We start from the raw sequence: 22,059 nt of genomic DNA on the forward strand, positions 1-22,059 counted from the left end.
TTGTAAAGGTAAAGACACCAGAGAGGCATTCCTGACGTTGCGCTTGATAATGGAGACAAGACTGAAATAAAATCAAGACACGTTAATAGGATTTGTTAACCCAGAAAAAGCGTTCGCGAGTTTAAATTGGTGCAAGGTGTTCGAAATTATCGGGAAAATAGGTATAAGCTCTAAGAAAAGACGGGTAATATACAATATGTACAAGAACCAAGAGGAAACGAGAAGACTGCGATACCAAGAGTCAAGTGTTTCGATTAAACTGTATAAGATAGGATTGTAGTCTTTCACCCGTACTCTTCAATCTATATATATCGAACATGCAGTGGCGGAAACCAAAAGTTCAAAAGTGGGTTTAAAATTCAGGGCGAAAGGAAATCAACGATAAGATTCGGTGACTAAATTGCTTTTCTCACTGAAAGGGAGGTAGAATTTCAGCATCTGTTGAACGTAATGAACAGTCTGATGAGGGCACGCGATGGACTGAAAGTAAACCAAAGAAAGACGAATTGTAATGAGGAGTAACGAAAATGAAATTAGTCACAAATTTGACAACAAAATTGGAGACCTCTAAATAAACGAAGTTAAGAATTCTTGTTACCTTGGAAGTAAAATAATTTATTACGGACTAAGTAAGGATGATATAAAAAGAAACTAACACAGGCAAAGAGAGCACTGCTGCCCAAGAGAAGCCTGTTGGTATCAGACATAGGCCTTAATTTGAGAAAGAAATTTCCGAGAACGTACATTTGGAGCACAGCACTCTATGGAAGCCAATCATGAACTGTGGCGAAAGCGGAACAGAAGAGAATCGAAGCGTTTGGGGCATGGTGCATACTTGTAGAAAGGTGTTGAAAATTAGGTGGACGGATAAGGTAGGGAATGAGGAGACTGTCTGTAGAATCGAAGAGGAAATGGAAGTGTGGAAAATATTGACAAGAAAGATAAATAGAGGACATGTGTTACCAAATCTCTATGGTACTAGAGGCAGCCGTAGAGGTTAGAAATTGTATGGAAAGGCAGAGATTGGAATTCATCCAACAACTGAGGACGTTGAGAGCAAGAACTACTCCGACACGAAAAGACTACCACAGGCTAGGATTTTGCTGAGAGCTACAGCAAACTAATGATAAGACTGGTGAAAAACTAAATTATTAAAAAAGATAATTCTTCCAGTAAATGCCTTCTCATGGACTAGGTTTCTACGGTCGCCCGTGAATGTCTGGATGGATATACTTAGTTGCTAAAAGGATGTGACTGGTGCTAATGATCTGTCAGCGAATGTATACGAAAAAACTTTAATATAATTACCCACATTAGGTTACATATTGACGTGTTAAGGGTCAATTGCAAATGTTGGGCTCAAACGTTGCTGGTACTCAACAGCAAGTCTTTCTGTAATTCGCAGCAAATCGACGAAGGTAACAAGTATTGGCTGGCTGTTCAAAGGCAATTCTCCATACATCATATACTCCGGAGAAAATTTTTCGCACTTCTATGACTGCTTTCCCGCTTCCGTAGCCGAGTTCGTTATAGTAAGCTAATGTTTTGGCACTTGACTCGAAGGTTTGTATGCTTCAGGCAAAAAAAAACTGTTAAGTTATGTATGTTAACCGAGACGGTGAAGCGTGTACTGTTTTTTACTGGAAATGTATACAGATTGAAACATTGGAAAGCTCTTGGAAAGACGAGTTCACGCATATAATGCTTGTTAATGCTGGTGTAGAAACTGTTCGCAAAAGAAGCCTAGATCGTTTGATGTCAAATAGTGTATAACATGACTAGTTTTGACAGTAAGTATCTGTCATCCTTGACGTACTAAGTACACTCTTCAGTTATGATAATACACCTACATTGCAAAAATATTCGAGGAATGAGCTAAAGTTGAAAGGTAAGGCTGTTGGTGTATCCTATTGCGCTATAAATAATGCCAAGAGCGGCTCTGTAGCAGGCTCTGTCGTTGTGTCGAGATTTTCCACTGTTTACTCCTCTCCACAAAAACGTTTCACTTAGACCTCAGAAAGTATACACACACGAAATAATTTTCTTATGCCCGTTTTGATTCTCTAGAAGTCAGCTTATAGTTCCATTTACAACAGTCAGAAACCACCCTCTATCTTTGTCGTAAGAAGTAAGGTCAAAAGGAATGTGTTTCATCTCAATAGCTATGGCTATCTTCTTGCTGTATAACAATGGAGCCTTCGATAACACCTGCTAGTGTTTACACCGCAATAGCGTATTTCAGATATCTTGCCTTTCAATTTTAGAGCATTGTCTTATATTTTTGGCCGCGCTTAGTGGCCCCGCGGTTAGAGGCGCTATATCACTAACTGGGAGGCCCCTCCCGCCAGAGACTCGAGTCCTCTCTCGAGCATGGGTGGGTGTTGTTCTTAGCATAAGTTAGTATAGGTAGTGTGTAAGTTTTTTTTATACTTTTGCTAGTCTGTGCTAGTTCTGACCTTTACACGTCGCCCAGAGTAAGTAACATAGCTCGACGAAACATTGTCCATACATATAAAGAACTGCTACCACATACACTGAAGAGCCAAAGAAACTGTTACATCTGCCTCATATCGTACAGGGCTCCCGTGAGCATGCAGAAATGACCCAACAAGGCGTGGCAACTCGACAGAAGTCTGAAATACTGCTGGAGGGAAGTGACACCATGAATCCTGCAGGGCTGCCCATAAATCCATAAGAGTATGACGGGGTGGAGACCTCTTCTGAACAGCACATTGCAAGGCATCCCATATATGCTCAAAAATGTTCATGTCTGAGGAGTTTGGTGGCCAGCGGAAGTGTTTAAGCTCAGACGAATGTTCCTGGAACCACTCTGTAGAATTTCTGGACGTGTGAGGTATGGTATTGTCCTGCTGGAATAGCCCAAGTCCATTGGAATGTACAATTGACATAAATGGATGCAGGTGATCATACGGGATGGTTACGTACGTGTCACTTGTCAGAGTCGTATCTAGACGTATCAGGCGTCTCATATCACTCCAGCTGCATACGCCCCACTTCATTACAGAACATCCACCAGTTTTAACAGTCTCCAGCGAAGATGCAGGGTCCAAGGATTCATGAGGCCGTCTCCATGACCGTACACCTCCATCCGCTCAATACAGTTTGAAACGAGACTCGTCCGATCAGGCAACATGTTTCCAGCCATCAACAATCCAATGTCGGTGTTGACGGGCCCAGGCGAGGCGTAAAGCCTGTGTCGTGCAGTCATGAAGGGTACACGAGTGGGCCTTTGACTCCGAAAGCCCATATCGGTGATGTTTCGTTGAAAGGTTCGCACCCTGATACTTGTTGATGGCCCAGCATTCAAATCTGCAGAAATTTAAGGAAGCGTTGCACTTCTGTCACGCTGAACGATTGTCTTCACTTGTCGTTGATCCCGTTCTTGCAGGATCTTTCTCCGGCAACATCAATGTCGGAAATTTGATGTTTTACCGGATTCCTGATATTCACAGTACGCTCGTGAAATGGTCGTACGGGAAAATCCCATCTTCATCGTTACCTCGGAGATGCTGTGTCCCATTGCTCGTCCGCTAACTGTAACACCACGTTCAATCTCACTTAAAAATTAATAACCTACTAGCAGCAATGACCGATCTAGCAACTGCGCCAAGACACTTGTTGTCTTATATAGGCGCTGCCGACAGCAGCGCCATATGGCTTCAAATGGCTCCATGCGACTTAACTTCTGAGGTCATCAGTCCCCTAGAACTTAGAACTACTTAAACCTAACCAACCTAAGGACATCACACACGTCCATGCCCGAGGCAGGATTCGAACCTGTGACCGTAGCGGCCGCGCGGTTCCAGACTGTAGCGCCTAGAGCTGCTCGGCCACTCCGGCCGGCAGCAGCGCCATACTCTGCCTGTTTACATGTCTGTGTATTTGAATAGGAATGCCTATATCAGCTTCTTTGGCGCTTCAGTGTTGTACAGAAGGTAAATGAAAGAAATAGGCTCTAAAGTCCGGTCCACACGCAACGATCTGTCTGCGCAGACATCGGCGCAGATGTCTGTACATGCAAAAGATCGTTGCAAATGTGGTGTGTTCACACGACATAAACCCCAATCTACTACTCGCCCGCCATCTGTCGATGTAGAAAAGAAATATCAGTGGCAAGCGACTACGCTCCCCGTAAACGTCAAAAATTTAATTCAGTTATTTTGAAATATAGAAATGGAGGAAGTTCTGTTGTGGTCTGTGTTCGCAACTTGTGTTGCAAAAAACATTCAGACCAACCGCAGGAAACAGAGAAAGCGGTCAAAATAGTGTAGGCAGTGACTGTTAAAGCGAAAGCAGTTTTCTCACGTACATTTACTGCGAGAGTTGCAGGGTGAACCTGTTTTGTTTTACATTATCTCGTGTTATATTTCCTGGCACATTGACACTCCAATTTCATCTTCAATTGTACTCCTGCTTGGTCTTGGCGTTTCTTGATCACTAAGAAAGCCAAGCAGATCAAAATACCATAAGGTTGGCTGGTATACTTGATTTACTCTTACACCAGATCTTCTAGATTTCTGAACTTTGGATAACTCTTTGCGGTAAACAGTTCGCTGACAGACTTAATTTGCTTGACTTGCCTTCATGAACTCATCCTTCAGGACAGCGCAAATAGCTTCACATGTGTTGGGTATTATTTTACTCAACGCTTGTTTCGATATTGCAGTCGAAAATTCCAAATCCTTGTAGCTCCTTCCTGTTGCTAGGAATCTTAATGTTAGCGCCAACCGTTCATGAGGAGAAACTGCCCTTCTCATACAAGTATTTTTTCTCATAATATGACGAGTTACAAGCTTTAAGAGATAATTATAAGTTTCGACATCCATCCGCAAATAATTTCTCCAGTTCGCAACAAATTTATTTTTTTAATTACATTTCTCTGTTTGCCGAGGCGTCAACTTCCCGCAATTTTTCAATTAGAGCATTGTATGCTGTTGTCTTTTTGTCTCGGTCACTATATTCTTTACTTTTAATCTTCCATAAACATGAGTGGTTTCTATATATTTCAATGAATTCACTTTCAATCTCTCGAGGACACTGACGAGTATCAGCCATTTTAATGCTCTGTGCGCACAAATACAAACACTAGACTAAGCAAACAGCTGTTTCGCGCCAAATTTGCGGCGATCTCCTGTCCACACTCTCCAACTTGTCTGCGCAGATGTGGTTTGAACCCACAGATTTGAGAGGTTTCGCTCAAACCTCCAACTCCAACTTCCAGGTCTGCACACACCTCAGGTTGGTGCAAATCTTCTGTCCACACGCAACGATCTGTCTGCGCAGATGTGATGTGCGCAGACATCTGCGCAGACAGGGCGTTGCGTGTGGACGGGGCTTAAGGCGAACAGAAATTACACCTTTACTCGCCGCGCGGATTATCTGCGCGGTCTCTGGCGTCTTGTCACAGTTCGCAAGGCTCCCTTCCGTCGGAGGTTCGAGTCCTCCCTCGGGCATGGGGGTATGTGTTGTCCTTAGCGTAAGTTAGTTTAAGTTAGATTAAGTAGCGTGTAAGCCTAGGGACTGACGACCTCAGCAGTTTGCTCCCACAGAAAGTCACCACACCTTTACTGGATATTGCAAAACGAGGCACATAGTTCTTAACAGGGGCCTCGTCACCACAGACAGTAATGCATGCACTGCTACGAGCTCCCATGATGGCCACAAGGTCAGTAAGGATTTCTTGAGAGAGTGTATCCGTTTCCTCCACCAAGGCGGTTGACAACTGCTACGTGGTGGCTGCTGCATGCCGACATGCTACGATACATCTCATCAAAGCGCCCCACATGTGATCGATGCGATTTGAGTCGGGGAAACGGGCGGATCATCATCCTGTCGCTCCAAGATCTCCTCGACCTGTGCTATTCACTGCGTCGCACATTGTCATCCATACAAAGAAAATCAGGGCACCCCTGAGAAGATCCACATGGGAAAGCAGCACCGTGTCACAATAGCGCTGACCGGCTAGTGTGCCGTGCTCAAAGACTTGTAGGTCAATAAGCCCTGTGGGGGGACGTCCAGCATTGTCGAACATCATAGTTTTGGTGGTCCAGGTATTATGATTTGGAGATGCCCGTACTAACTGCATACATTTTTCAACACGGTATATTCACTGGTCAAAGTCGTTGCGACGCTGTACTCCTTACCAACGTGCGTCCTTTCAGGGGTGCACGCGACCCTGCTTTCTTATTTGTGGATGACTATGCACGACCACATCGGATAGCGCAGGTGGAGAAGTTCCTGGAATGAGACGATATTCGGCGAATGGACTGGACTACCCTTCAGCCCGAGTTAAAGTCTACTGAGCACGTGTGGGATGTGTTGATCACTTGCTGTAATGTCCAGGGGGCCAACATAAATCACTGTGACTTCAGTGTAATTATTGTCTCTGAGCAGAAGTATTAAGAAGTATTATTTCTCTTCGTCTCATTGCACGTTTGTTTCAGTTATCTTCTGCACTCAGTTCTATGTATGGTCCAAGTTTCGTCGAGCTATATTACTTGGGAGTCATACATCATGCGATAGTTACTTTTGTCGTTACGTTTTGCATACGAGTGTAAAATATTTGCTTATATTATATTCTGGTTTCTTTGTCTCAGAGTTCTGTCTGTCTTAAACAGCTATTTGTGTCTTCTAAACGTTATTTTTAGTTATTTGCATGGTAATGCAACCATCTCTGGTATGTGGTTGTCGAGACAGTATTTGGCGCACAGCCTTTGGTAGTCACCCGTGGGACGACCATTAGGTGCCCTTGCTGCTCGCAGCAGGTCAATGCTCTAATGTCTTCAGGTTGGACGTTCTGTGTCTTTGATCAGCAAGGTGCACTGGTAGTCGCTCGCGGCAGTCATTTTGCCCCGTGCTGAAAACCCAACGCAAGGAGTACAAAGGGGCAGCTTCTTTATTGTACTTAAATGGCAAGATTTGGGAACTGTATCGTCACATCGTGGACATACGAGACGAAGTAGTGATGAAAACAAATAAAACAGTTATTTTGCGCCAGTACTGTTAAACAGAATTAATGTCATTTTTCCGTTTTCCTTTTGTTCCTTAGTTGCCTCAAAATTCATGGGGGTGTGTTCCGTCTTTGCAACTAAATGAAAGGCAATTTGTTTTTCGCCGTATACGTTCGCTGCCATTATTAATGAATCGTCTTCAGAGGCCTGTAATACATGTTTGTATTATGTGTTAGTTACAAGTACGGTACTATGCAACGCCTTCTCACGTTCTTCTCTTGTTTTTCAGGCTAGAATCAACTTTTGCAGCTCAATTTTCGTGAGGTTAAATTATCATTTGGTTTTACTTACTTGCTAGTTCATGTGTGTGGTTCTGGATATGTGTTTTCTCGGTCCCCATACTCCAGATGACTAATTTACGGTGTTTTTTCTTCGTCCAAATTTATTACAACACTTCCCTTGCACTTTTCATTCTGCGTTGAAAGTGTGTTTGATTACAGTGTGCAGTGTTGCCGACTGTCGCTGTGTATTATCTTCTGTCTTTTGTTTGTTTGTGTGAATTTTTATATATATGGGGGAAGGGTACTAAGGTGATGCTTTTCAATTTTAAAATTTCTAATGTTCTTTGCAGCAGCTGAAGCTCACTAGAGAAGAGATATTAGAGACGTGGGACGACACTGCATTGCACACCTCATGTATGTCTGAAAACTAAAATGTGCTTTACACGCGTTTGCCTACAGGCCAAGGAAGATGCCGAGCACGCGGAAGATGATCCTGCAGCACGTGATGACTGACGTGAGCACCAAGATGAACCGCACCAAGAAAATGGGCATGGACGTGCTGGAGACGCCGCTCAACCGCTGCCTCTCCACGCTGGACATCACCCTCCTGGGTGAGTACCGCTCAACTTGCCGCCACCCGAGTCTTAGGCTCATATAATTCGTAAAAAACAAATAGCAAAAACCCATTCCAGAACATACGATTATGGATGCTCCCATCTCCTCCGCATACGTGATTAACCTTTCACTCTATCTGAAGAGATTTTTCTTTTTACTTCTGAGATAGGTGTTTTTAATGAGGCAAAAATAAATCTCCAACAAAGATACAAGTAAATATTGTCTTTACGCTCAACAGTAACCAATAAAGCACTGGCAAAGTAATGTATCATGTTACATATCGAACACGAAGCAGGAATTAGCAAACGTCATAGTATTTCGAAAGTGCTGGCCGATTAAATCTGTGTGCCAGATAGAGATTCGAACTTGCGACCCTTGCCTGTCACTGGTGAATACTCTAAATACTGAGCTAGCTTTTATTTTTTTGTTATATTTTTCTTTTCTTTCTGTTTTTGTAGTACTCGCAGCAGGTTTTTATTATTTTTGACCAATATTAAATGAAAAAAGAACAACCAAAACATCCTCTGACTCATCTTAATGCTTGTTCTGGTGTACGTAATTCCGCATTCAGAACATCAAATACACAACGTCAGCACTCGAAAATAATGACATTTGAATAAGTATTTTACCATTTCCTGAACAAAATATTCTTACTGTACATTCCTTCAAATATCTTCTGCAAAAATAAGACCAAGTATCAAAAAATCTTGTATTTTCCACGCAACCTGCCTCCTAAACATTTAACTGATGGCTCCAACAAAGGCACCAATACACAACAAGCTACTTTGAGACCAGTACTCCATTGTCTTTCATATACAAAATGAACAAGTCTGTACAATTTATGTTTACAGTTCAGTTATTGTTCTTAAAATTGCTTTTATGAAATACCCCACTCCAGTTTTGGCATGCCTGTAATCCAACTGCATGCAGCTATGGAGCGTTCCCTACTGAACACTTTCGCTGTTCGCAAAACTGGAATTCGATAATAGAAAAAGGAAGAGGAGAAAAAATTGTGAGTGAACATGGACTTGGGGAAAGGAATGAAAGAGGAAGCCGGATGGTACATTTCTACACAGAGCATAATTTAATCATCGCTGACATTTCGCTTAAGAATCATCAAAGAAGGTTGTGTAGGTGGAAGGGACCTGGGGACACTGGAAGGTTTCAGACTGATTATATAGTGGTAGGACAGAGATTTCGGAAGCAGATTTTAAACTGTGAGACATTTCCAGAGGCAGATGTCGACTCTGACCACAATTAATTGGTTACGAACTGTATGTAAATACTGAAAAAATTGCAAAAAGTTAGAAAATTAAGGAGTTTGGACCTAGATAAGATGAAAGAACGAGAGATTGTTGAGAGTTTCAAAGAGAGCATTAGGCAACGATTGACTAGAACGAGGGAAAGGAGTATAGGAGAAGACGAATTGGTCGCTTAGAGAGACCAAATAGTGGCGACAGAAGCGAATCCAATAGGTAAAATAAAAGGCCTAGTAGAAATCCATGGATATCACAGGAGATACTGAATTTAATTTATGAAAGGCTAAAATATTGCACGGAGTGACCGCGCGGTTAGAGGCGCCCTGTCACTGATTGCGCGGTCCCTCCCGCCGGATGTTCGAGTCCTCCCTCGGACATTGGTGTATGTGTTGCTCTTAGCAGAAGCTGGATTAAGTTAATTTAAGGAGTGTGTAAGTCTAGGGACCGATGACCTCAGCAGCTTGGTCCCTTAGGAATTCACACACATTTGAACAGTTGATGAAATACACTCATTCTCATAAATTAAGGATAATGCTTATACAAGGTGAAACAACGCTCTGGTGGGCGGTTTGCGGGTTTAAATCACCTCGGGTTATGACCATGCGGTGCATTTGACCTGCGGTCATGTCACAGTGGCGCTGGCAGCAGTCCAAATATGCAGAGGTGTGTTGGTGCTTGTAATAGTACGGTGCAGCGAGTAAGTGTGCAGACGTTTTCAGACCTGCTAATAGTGACTTTGTGTTGAAATGGCTCAAAGAACACGTATGGATGACGTTATGAGGGATAGAATACTAGGGCGACTGGAGGCTGGTCAAATACAGCAGGTCGTAGCACGGGCCCTCTGTGTGCCACAAACCGTGATTTCAAGATTATGGCAACGATTCCAGCAGACAGAAAACGTGTCCAAGCGCTACAGTACGGGACGTCCACGGTGTACAACACTACAAGAAGATCGATATCTCACCATCAGTGCTCGCAGACGGCCACGGAGTACTGGAGGTAGCCTTGCTCGGGACCTTACCGCAGCCACTGGAACAGTTGTCTCCAGACAGTCTACAGACGACTGAACAGACATGGTTTATTCGCCCGGAGACTTGCAAGGTGCATTCCACTGACCCCTCGTCACAGGATACCCCGTAAAGACTGGTGTCAAGAACACAGTACATGGTCATTGGAACCGTTGTCCCACGTGATGTTCACGGACGAGTCCAGGTATAGTCTGAACAGTGATTCTCGCCGGGTTTTCATCTGGCGTGAACCAGGAACCAGATACCAACCCCTTAATGTCCTTGAAAGGGACCTGTGGTTTGATGGTGTGGGGTGGGATTATGATTGGTGCACGTACACCCCTGCATATCTTTGACAGAGGAACTATAACAGATCAAGTGTATCGGGACGTCATTTTGTACCAGTATGTCGACCTTTTCAGGGGTTCAGTGGGTCCCACCTTCCTCCTGGTGGATGATAAGCACAGTCCCACCGAGCTGTCATCGTGGAGGAGTACCTTGAAAAATAAGATATCAGGCAAGTGCAGTGGCCTGCCTGTTCTCCAGACCTAAACCCCATCGAACATGTCTGGGATGCTCTCGGTCGACGTATCGCTGCACGTCTTCAAACCCATAGAACACTTTAGGAGCTCCGACAGGCACTGGTGCAAGAATGGAAGGCTACACCCCAGCAGCTGCTCGACCACCTGGTCCAGAGTATTCCAACCCATTGTGCGGCCTGTGTACGTGTGCATGGTGATCATATACCATATTGAAGTCGGGGTATATGCGCAGGAAACAATGGCGTTTCGTATCACAGGTGTTTCGCTACGGTTTTCTCAAATTATTACCAATACCGTGGACTTACAGAACTGTGTCGTGTGTGTTCCCTATGTACATATGCTGTTAGCGCCAATTTTGCCACGTTGTGTGGCACCACATTCTGCAGTTATCCTTAATTTATGAGCATGAGTGTATAAATGTCGCCTTGAAACTGGCGAAAGGGAATACGAATGTCTGAAATACGAGATCGACAGGAAGTGCAAAACGGCTACGGAAGAATGGCTAGGGGACAAATATAAGGATTTGCAAGGATGTTTCAGTAGGGGAAAGGTAGATAATGCATACTGGAAAATTAAAGAGGCCTTCGGAGAAAAGAGTAGCAGCTGTATGAATATCAAGAGCTCGAATGGAAAACCAGTCCTAGGCAAAAATGAGAAAGCTGAAATGTGGAAGGATTATACAGGGTGGTCCATTGATAGTGACCGGGCCAAATAAGCATCAAACGAAAAGACTACAAAGAACGAAACTTGTCTTGTTTGAAGGGGGAAATCATATGGCGCTATGGTTGGCCCGCTAGATGGCGCTGCCATGCGTCAAACTTGTATCAGTTGCGGTTCTTTAAATAGGAACCCCCATTTTTATTACATATTCGTGTAGTACGTAAAAAAATATGAATGTTTTAGTTGGATCACTTTTTTTCGCTTGGTGATAGATGACACTGTAATAGTCACAAACGCATAAGTACTTGGTATCACGTAACATTCCGCCAGTGCTGACGGTATTTGCTTCGTGATGCATTACCCGTGTTAAAATGGACCGTTCACCAATTGCGGAGAAGGTCGATATCGTGTTGATGTATGGATATTGTGATCAAAATGCCCAACGGGCGTGTGCTATGAATGCTGCTCGGTATCCTGGACGACATCATCCAAGTGTCCGTACCGTTCGCAGGATAGTTACGTTATTTAAGGAAACAGGAAAAGTTCAGCAACATGGAAACGTCAACCACAACCGTCAACAAATGATAATGCCCGAGTAGGTGAGTTAGTTGCTGTCGCGGCTAATCCGCACATCAGTAGCAGACAAATTGCGCGAAAATCGGTAATCTCAAAAACGTCGGTGTTGAGAATGCTACATCAACATCGATTGCACCCGTACCAAATTTCTATGCACCAGGAACTGTATGGCGACGACTTTGAACGTCGTGTACAGTTCTGCCACTGGGCACAAGAGAAACTACTGGACGATGACAGATTTTTTGCACGCGTTCTATTTAGCGACGAAGCGTCATTCATCAACAACGGTAAGGTAAACCGGCATAATATGCACTCACTATTGGGCAACGGAAAATCCACGATGGCTGCAAGTGGAACATCAGCTACCTTGGCGGGTTAATGTATGATGAGGCATTATGGGAGGAAGGGTAATTGGCCCCCATTTAATCGATGGCAATCTAAATGGTGCAATGAATGCTGCCTTTCTACGTAATGTTCTACCGATGTTACTACAAGATGTTTCACTGCATGACAGAATGGCCATGTACTTCCAACATGACGGACGCTCGGCACAATAGCTCGCGTGCGGTTGAAGCGGTACTGAATAGCATATTTCATGACAGGTGGATTGGCCCGCACGTTCACCGGATCTGACGTCCCCGGATTTCTTTATGTGGGGAAAGTTGAAGGATATTTGCTATCGTGATCCACCGACAACGCTTGACTACAAGCGTCAGCACATTGTCAATGTATGTGCGAACATTACGGAAGGCGAACTACTCGCTGTTGAGAGAAATGTCGTTACACGTATTGCCAAATGCATTGAGGTTGAAGGACATCATTTTGAACATTCGTTGCATTAATGTAGTATTTACAGGTAATCATGCTGTAACAGAATGCGTTCTCAGAAATGATAAGTTCACAAAGGTACATGTATCACATTGGAACAACCGAACTAAAATGTTCAAACGTACCTGCGTTATGTATTTTAATTTTAAAAACTTACCTGTTACCAATTGTTCGTCTAAAATTGTGAGCCATATGTTTGTGACTATTACAGCGGCATCTATCACAAAGCGAAAAAAGTGGTACTACTAAAACATTCATATTTCTTTACGTACTACACGAATATGTAATAAAAAATGGGGGTTTATATTATAAAAAACGCAATTGATATCCGTTTGACCTATGGCAGCGCCATCTAGCAGGCCAGCAATAGCGCCATCTCGTGTCCCCCTTCAAGCTAGACAAGTTTCGTTCTTTGCAGTTTTTTCGTTTGACGCTTATTTCGTGAAATATTTGGCCCAGTCACGATTAATGGACGACCCTGGATAGAAGGTCTACAGAAGGAAGATGAAGTCAAATGGTTCAACTGGCTCTGAGCACTATGGGACTTAACATCTGAGGTCATCAGTCCCCTAGAACTTAGAACTACTTAAACCTAACTAACCTAAGGACATCACACACATCAATGCCCAAGACAGGATTCGAACCTGCGAGCGTAACGGTCGCACGGTTCCAGACTCAAACGCCGAGAACCGCTCGGCCACAACGGCCGGCAAGATGAAGTGAGTATTACAGAAATTGAAGAGGACCTAGATGAAGATGAGATGAGATATGATACTGCGAGATTAACTTGACAGAGTACAGAGAAACCTGAGTCGAAACAAGGCCCCAGGAACAGAACTACTGACAGCCTTGGGAGAGCCAGCTGTGACAAAACTCTTCCATCAGGAGCAGAGAATGTATGAGACAGGTGAAATATCCTCACACTTCAAGAATAATGTAACAATTCCAAAGACACACAGTTGCTGACAGATGTGAATATTACCAAACTATCAGTCTAATAAGTCATGGTTGCGAAATACTAGAATTCCTTACAGAAAAATGGATAAACTGGTATAAGCCGCCCTCGGGAAATATCGTTTGTATTCCGAAGATGTAGGAATACGCAAGGCATTATTGACCCTTCCACTCATATTAGAAGATAGGTTAAGGAAACGCAAACCTGCGTTTATAGCATTCAGAGACTTGGAAAAAGTATTTGACAATGTTCACTGAAATTCTCTGTTTGATATTCTGAAGGTAGCAGTAGTAAAATACAGGGAGCAAAAGGCTGTCTGCAACTTGTACAGTACACAGAGGAGCATGAAAGGGCCGGCCGCGTTGGTCTAGCGGTTCTAGGCGCTCACTCCGGAACCGCGCGACTGCTACAGTCGCAGGTTCGAATCCTGCCTCGGGCATGAATGTGTGTGATGTCCCTAGGTTAGTTAGGTTTAAGTAGTTCTAAGTTCTAGGGGACTGATGACCACAGATGTTAAGTCCCATAGTGCTCAGAGCCATTTGGACCAAGCATGAAAGAAAAGCAGTGATTGAGAACGGACTGAGACACTGTTGTAGCCTATCCCCGACATTATTCAATCTGTATATTCTGCAAACAGTAAAGGAAATCAAAGAAAAAATTTGAAGTAGGCGTTAAAGTTCAGGGAGAAGAAATAAAAACTTTGAGGTTTGCCGACGACATTATAATTCTGCCAGAGACAGCAAAGGACCAGGAAGAGAAGTCGAACAGAATGGCAACAGTCTTGGAAAAAGGATATAAGATAAAACCTAAATAAGGATAATGGGATGTAGTCGAATTAAATCAGATGCTGATTACAAAACGAGACACTAAAAGTAGTAAGTGAGTTTTTCCGTATGCGCAGCAAAATAACTGTTGATGCCAGAAACAGGCAATGGCAATAAAAGCACTTCTGACGAAGCGAAATTTGTTAATATAGAATATAGATTTAAGTATCTGGAAGTCTTTCCTGAAGATATTTTAAGTGTAGCCATGTGTGGACTGAAACATGGGCGACAGACAAGTTAGAGAATGAGAGAACAAAGAATTTTAAAACATGGTGACATAGAAGAGTATTGAAGATTAGTCTGTCACGTAACTAATAAGAATGTACTCAATAGAACTGGGGAGACAAGAAGTTTGTGGCATAACTTGACCAAACGAAGGTATCAGTTGATAGGACACATTCTGAGACATTAAGGGGTCACCAGTTTAGTGTTGCAGGGAAGTGTGGAGGGTAAAAGTCTTAGTGGGGGATGAAGAGGTGAATACAGTAAGCAGATTTAGAAGGATATACACTGGAGCGCCAAAGAAACTGGTATAGACACTGCTGCTACAATGGCAGGTTATCAACATTTAAGTGAGTTTGAATGTGGTGTTATAGTCGGCGCACGAGCGATGGGTCACAGCATCTCCGAGGTAGCGATGAAGAGCGGATTTTCCCGTACGGCCATTTCGCGAGTGTACATTGAATATTAGGAATCCCACAAAACATCAAATCTCCGACATCGAATCTCCAACATCACTGCAGAATGGGTCCAATGGCGACTGAAGAGAATCTTTCATTGTGACTGAAAGAAAGGATGTTCCAAGAAAAGATGTTCCAAGGATGTTCCAAGAGCCAACAATTCTTTTTCTTTCAACCTTCACCCTAAAACCTCAGCTGCCTCATTGTTGAGGGCCTCATAAATATCATAATTGTCATCATCATCACAGCCTGGAGACAACTGATCATCATCTAAAATATTTTCAAGTGTAACTGGAGGACAAAGTACAGGTAAATGAATCCCATGAGGAACAGGTCACATAGCTGAAGGAATGGTGGGATACAATACCTCCTTTATATTTTTCAAATTAAAACCTAGCACACAGAAAGAGCAAAAAAAACAGTCTTCACTGTAAGTTTTTGGCTCTCTCCAAATCATAGGTATTACAAAACAAAATAACTTCCGTTTACCTTGAAACCATTGTCTCAGTTCTTCTACACACAGAGAACACACTTCGTGAGGAGCCCATGATGTGTCCTGATCGCCCAGTTTCGTACCAAAGTAGCCGAAGTATACCTTATTGACAAAATCAGGACTGTTTCTCTGTTGCTTTTTAGCAGTGTAAGCCCCAAAAATATGGCATAAACAATCAGAAGAGTTCACACAACATATAGAAGCCATTATAAACACAAAACTAAATATTACTTCAACGAAGAAACAATGGAAGTCTGCTCTGTAGAGTAGTTACATCCACACTGGCATAGCTTGACCTTGCAGTGGAGAGCAAACAGCAGGTGGAAGGGGAAGGAGGAAGAGTGGAAGGGGTACTGACACAGCATACTGGCAGCAAATAGAGCACCAACTGGATTCTACCAGTTTTACTGTACAGTTTTTTAACAAAAGAAATGCTGTCTCATGATGGCAACCTAAATTTAGATTGATTACATTTGCAGTTAACTTATTAGGCTAAAAAGGTTATATTTTAAAATTATTATTTAGATTTTACCGGAATGTTATAGTTTGTATGATGTTAAAAACACCATAAAAGCAAAAATTCAGTGTGTGATTAGTGGGTAAAGAAAGGTTGTTGGAATTTTCTTTGCTGTATTCAGCACGACATATATCATAAGAATCACTATAAAATTTGAAGCAATTTTTTTTATCGCACACCTGTTCAATCTGTGATGAGCGAGTTTAACTGTTCTCCACAGTTTAGATCGAGGCGATGGTTCTCTCCACTGCAGTCCGTTGAAATAGGCACCAGTTGGCAGCTCAGCTACAGCGATCGAACGAATTGGTGCAGTGGTTAAATGAGTAGGCTCCTACTGGGGATGAACTGAGTCCCTATCCCTGCTTGGCGTTTCTGTTTTATATGGTACACATGCTGTGCTGTGGGCGATCGAAGTGGTCGAAAGTGAACACACTTCACACGCCGCGATCGCAGTTTAGACACTTCTATTGTTCCAAGATGATTGGTTTCGACAGCCTTATGCTGCCATCATCTGATCTTCTGGAACTTCCTTCACGTAATGTAACATGTACTGTAGTGGAATTTAACATGACAAGTTTATAGCTACGTCCAGAAGATCAGATGATGGCAGCGTAAGACTATCTTTACCGGTCATCTTGGAGCAATAAAAAGTGTCTAAATTGCGATCGCGGCATACGAAATGTGTTCGTTTTCTGTTTTAGGTTTATCGCACTCCCTCCTAAGAAGTTCAGCTGAATGCTCGGATGGTTCTTTCGTCAAGGCATCAGGCGATTTTCTTACTGCCTATGTTTTACACCCGCAGAAAACTTTGTAAGTACCAGAAGGACCTAGTATGTAACCTAAAACTTCCCCAGTCATCTACGTGTATGTAACCGCCATAAGGATGTCTAAAGGGCGTGACTACATAGCCTCCGAAGACATTAAGCTGGTCAGGGAACGTCGTGGAAGGAGGCAAACCGAATGGACGCGTGTTTTGTTTTCTGGCGAGCCTGTCACAATCCACTCGGGTGCACGTGTAGACTTCCAAGACGCAGGAGTACTCTCCCCTTTAAATTATTCAATTTTACTTGGAATTGTACGCCTGCTTAAGGCATACGACAAGTTCGTCTTTCGTGCGAACTTTCGTTAAAGTTTTCGAGTTTCCCACAAATTAAAACTGCGTACTGGATCGGAACTTGAATTCGTGCCGTTGTCTCCGCTTTAATGAATTCAATTCCGCTAGTAGCTTCTTCTACTCTCCAAACTCCAAAAAAGCTCTCATGTACGCTTTGTTCAGCTAGCACTACTGGGAGAAAGAAAGTAGAAACAGGAGGAAGTAGTTTACAAAACCCTCGTTTGAACTAGTTTTGAGTGTTTCTCTGGGATGCTTAGCAGACAGTGTCAACTGAGGGGATGTAGATGACTGAAAGAAATTCATAGCGTTCCTTCTCGCCTTCGTTTATTAGGCGTGAGTGCGGCACGGAGGTGCGAGGTGCACCTTAAATTACAAAGGCAGACGCTACAAGAGAACCGCTATGTATAATGGAGAAGGTTATCATTATAATTCTGAGAGCGTTCATTCCAAGAGGAACAAAGCAATACATTTCTTCCGCCTAGAGGCTTCTGTTGCTACGGTATTCAGTCCGAATACTGGTTAGACACAGCTCTTCACACCAGTTTAGGTCTCTGAATAACTACTAAAACCTACAGCCATCTGGACCTGCTTACAATAGTCAAGCATTGGTATCCCTCTCCAATGTACTCCAATGTAACCCCCCCCCCCCCTCCAAACACACATATATACACTTCCATCCGTCACAGAATTGACGATTTCTTGATGAGTCATGTGTATCCCATCAATATTTTAGTTAAGTTCTACAACAATTTTCTCACCAGTTCAAATTAGCACCTCCTCATTTGTTACCCCATCAATCCATTTAATCTTAAACATTCTTCCGTAGCACCGAGTTTCAAAAGCTTTAACTTTCTTCTCTTCTGCACTCTTTGTCGTTCACGTTCCCCTTCAGGATTAGGCTGTACTCCAGACAAACATTTAGAAAAGATTTTTTGACACATTTATATTCAGTGTTAACAAAATTATCTTATTCAGAAATTCTTTACTTGCTATGCCTGTCTACATTTTATATCCTCTCTGCTTCAGCCACCAATAGTTGTTTTTCTGCTCAAACAGCAAAACTCGTTTGCTACTCCTAGCATCTCATTTCCTAATCTAATTCCTTCAGCACCACTTGATTTAATTCCATTATATTCCATTACACCTGTTTTAATTTTGTTGTTGTCGTCTCACAAAATCTTTTCAAAAGACTGTCCACTCCGCTCAACTTCTTTCCCAAGTTCTTCACCGTCGGTGACAGAATTATAATGTCATCGGCAAACTTCAAGAAGTTTTTTATTATTATTTCTTGTTCCTGAACCTTAACACGCTTCTGAGTTTTCTACTTACTACTTGCTCAATGTATAGATTAAATAACATCGGCGATGCGCTACATCGCTGCCTCACTCCTTTCTCAATCAACTTCCCTTTCACATCATTCAGCTACAGTAGTCTGGTTTTTGTACAAGTTGTAAATAACCTTTCACTCCTTTTATTTTATCTTGCTACCTTCAAAATTTCAAAGAACACTTTCCAGTCAACAAAGTCAAAAACGTTTTCTAAATCTACCTATGCTATAAACTTAGATTTACCTGCAGCTTATATTCGAAGTTGGAGGGACAGTGTTGGCTTGTTCCTACACTTCTCCGGAACGCAAACTGATTTTCCTGGAGGTCAGCATGTACGATCATGTTCAGAAAAAACATAACACCTTGAACGACATGTAAATTAGTTTGTTCTGTAGAAACGATTAGCATTTCAGTCACCTCGGTTCTGGATGTGTCCTGCTGCCTAGTAGGCACAGGGTCCACCATGGGCTCTGGTATGTTGTTCCATGTGTGAGGGCACCGATGCATATAAGGCGCGAATGGCGTCCTGTGGTATAGCCAACCATGCTGCATTCACCTGATTCCAAAATTCATCAGTGGGTCACAGCACTGCCCCCCGTCGTTTCACCACATCCTACACATTTTCGATTGGCGGCAAGCCTGGTGATATGACGGGGCAGGGCAAAAGGCTGACATCCTGTGACAGCAAGAAGGCATGCGTTCGTGCCAGCAACATTTGGTCGTGCGTTGGCTTGCATCCAGGGCGCAGTACAGGAAGGCTATGGCTACGGGTCGCAGGATGTCGTTCACGTAGGTCACACTAGTCACAATGACCTGGACACACACCAACTGTGATTTGTTGCTGTACCAAGTAACATCCCACACCGCCAGGTCTCGAGTTGGCGCTGTATGTCTCGTGATAATGCAGTCACTGTGATGCCACGCCCACTGTCTGCGGCGAACCAAAATGCGGCCATCATTTTCAAACAAGCAGAACCTGGAATCGTCCGAAAACTCTTTCTAATGTCATTCCTGTCCCCTGTGACTTCGTTTCATACACCGTATTTTGCACATTCATCAAAGGTAGGCGGGGAAGTAAACGACCCGCACGTACTCGGCCAGAGCCGAGGACTCATATCTAGCCTGCAATGCCATTAGGATGAGGTGTCGATATTCTCGGCGGGTGGTCTGGGTGGTGCGACCTTACCCATCTCGTCGTGTTCTGCGGCGCAGCCTTCCGTGAACCATTCTGCACACCCCGTTGTGCTGCTGAAGCGCTTGGTCCTACACGAGCAGCAATTTCCCGAAGGGATGCATGACATTATCTCATGCCAATAATGCGCCCTGTTTCAAATTCACTGATTTGACAGTACGGTTTGCGCATGTGTCTGTGAGGCATCCTGCACGTCTGCTCAAGTCACACTGATCCATTACCTTCGGTTTACAGCTACAACGAGAACCGCAGGCATGTTTTACCGATAAGTGATGTTGCGCCGCGATGTCGATGTTGATCTTGAACCCGCTATCCGACATCGTTCAAAGACTAATCAGTTTTGCGGAATATGCTAATGTACTTATCCTGTGAATATGAACGTCCTATCTCTAGTCTTTCAAGGTGTTCTGTTTATTCTGAACATGAGCGTACCAATCTTTTCTCTGTTCTGTAGATAATTCAGATGAGCATTTTGCAACCATGATTTATTCAGCTGAAGGTTCAGTAATATTAACACCTGTCGGTCGTGCCTTCCTTGGACTTGTAACTACTATATGCTTTTTGAAATCTGAGAGTATTTCGCCCGTTTCATATATCTTACACGCCAAGCAGGAAGTCGTATGTTTTGTTCTCTCAATAATATGAATAATTATGAGAGAATGTTCTCTACTCCAGACGACCTGCTCCCTGTGAAATTCTTTTCGCAGTGTTATGTCTTATGTCTCGTCTTCATCTGCTTCCTCTTCTTTTTTTAATTCTTCAAGTTTGTTTCCCTTCTATAGACTTCCATATATTTTTCCACTTGCAGCCTACTCTTCTTTGCTTAGTAAGGGCTTCCATCTGAAGCTCTTCATATTGATACAGCTGCTTCTCTTTCCTCCAGTTTTTTCTGTTCATTCTCATACACATGTCTTGCGAAATGACCATCTCTGTGAAATTAGAGAAATTCGAGCTCATACGGAGACTAGCCCACAGTCGTTTTTCATTGAAGAAACAAGCACACACCGTAATGGGGCTTTAGGAGTATGTATGTAGATGGTAGATGTTGATATGTGTCGTGAACGGGTAGCCATAGAAGTAGCGCATTTCCTAGAACTAGAATTTCATTTTCGATGTGTGTCATATAGATTGTCCATCCAGGAACATACTTTAAGGTTCCTGTTTATTCTGACTTTCCAGTGCTCTATAGTGGAACGTCTGCTGTCTGCCTTCTACATCCTGGAGAGTCGCTTTGCGTCCTCTGAAATGTGGCGCACTCGAAGTGAAGAGGTTGTTCTGGAGGCGTCGAGGTCTTCGCCTCTTTTTTTTTTTTTTAGATAGAATTGCTGATACAGCTATTAATAGACAAGCAGATTTTTTTTTTTTGACGTAAGCTTATGACGGAAAAGGAAGGTTAGAGTTTAGAATTCGCCGATATTTTGATCGTTATTGATGGACTAGTGTCTTATGTCAGAAAGATAGTGCGTGGAGCAGCCGCGTGCTTGAAGAGGCTGTCCTGGCATCAGCTTACTGTGGTTTAGAAAATCCACTGAAAACTGAAAATCATGTGACTGGATGAGACTTCAAACGCGCACTTCCCAAACTCACAGTCTTATCCGTGGTGTCTCTTTGGTCTGTTTGCAGCCTTATCAGTTCCAGGCTCGCGATAATGTTGAGAAAAGCAATAACTTTCAAGGGAGACGTATCACGGAAAGAGAATATATTGATAATACTATTTTTAGCTTAATTTCATTCATCACAATAAATGTTTTTCAAATGCTACGACTGTCTGATTAATGATTTAAATAATAAAACACTGCACCGATTAGTTTTTTTGTGCAAAGCGAGACTCGTTCCAGGACTTTATTCCTATTTCAGTTGCTAGTATTTACGTAAATATTGCATCTGATGTCTTGCTTTTGTGTTATTGCGCTTCTCTTAGCCCTCTGTAGTCATTTTTTTTAATTTACTGCAATAGGAAACTATAAACCCTGGAAATTTTTAGACACTAATAATTAGAAAATGCTATTTCTTGTGTATCTACTTACAGGTATTGAATCTCCTTCAGTAAACTATCACTCACAAAGTTTATTTACGTCAAATCAAAACATAATACAATGACATTAAGACTGTACTGCTTCCCAATGAGATTGGATACAGGCAGTGGTGTTCCATTTAAGTAGATTATAATATTTACTGCTAAATGTCACTTGTAACATCTGGTCACTAAGGTCAATG

General features: G+C 42.8%; 1 protein-coding gene across 2 annotated transcripts in view; it reads left to right on the top strand.

Annotated features, from left to right (window-relative positions):
* The window catches only part of LOC126354582 (cationic amino acid transporter 4), a 202,329-nt gene that overhangs the window by 102,204 nt on the left and 78,066 nt on the right, over window positions 1–22,059 (top strand). For both annotated transcript variants that reach the window (XM_050004330.1, XM_050004328.1), the window contains one exon: window positions 7,712–7,863. In XM_050004330.1, coding sequence (XP_049860287.1) covers window positions 7,722–7,863 — 142 coding nt within the window. In that variant the 5' untranslated portion in view covers window positions 7,712–7,721. The remainder of the gene's footprint in view (window positions 1–7,711; window positions 7,864–22,059) is intronic.

Source organism: Schistocerca gregaria, chromosome 3, assembly GCF_023897955.1.
Source record: "Schistocerca gregaria isolate iqSchGreg1 chromosome 3, iqSchGreg1.2, whole genome shotgun sequence".
Taxonomy (NCBI): Eukaryota; Metazoa; Arthropoda; class Insecta; order Orthoptera; family Acrididae; genus Schistocerca; species Schistocerca gregaria.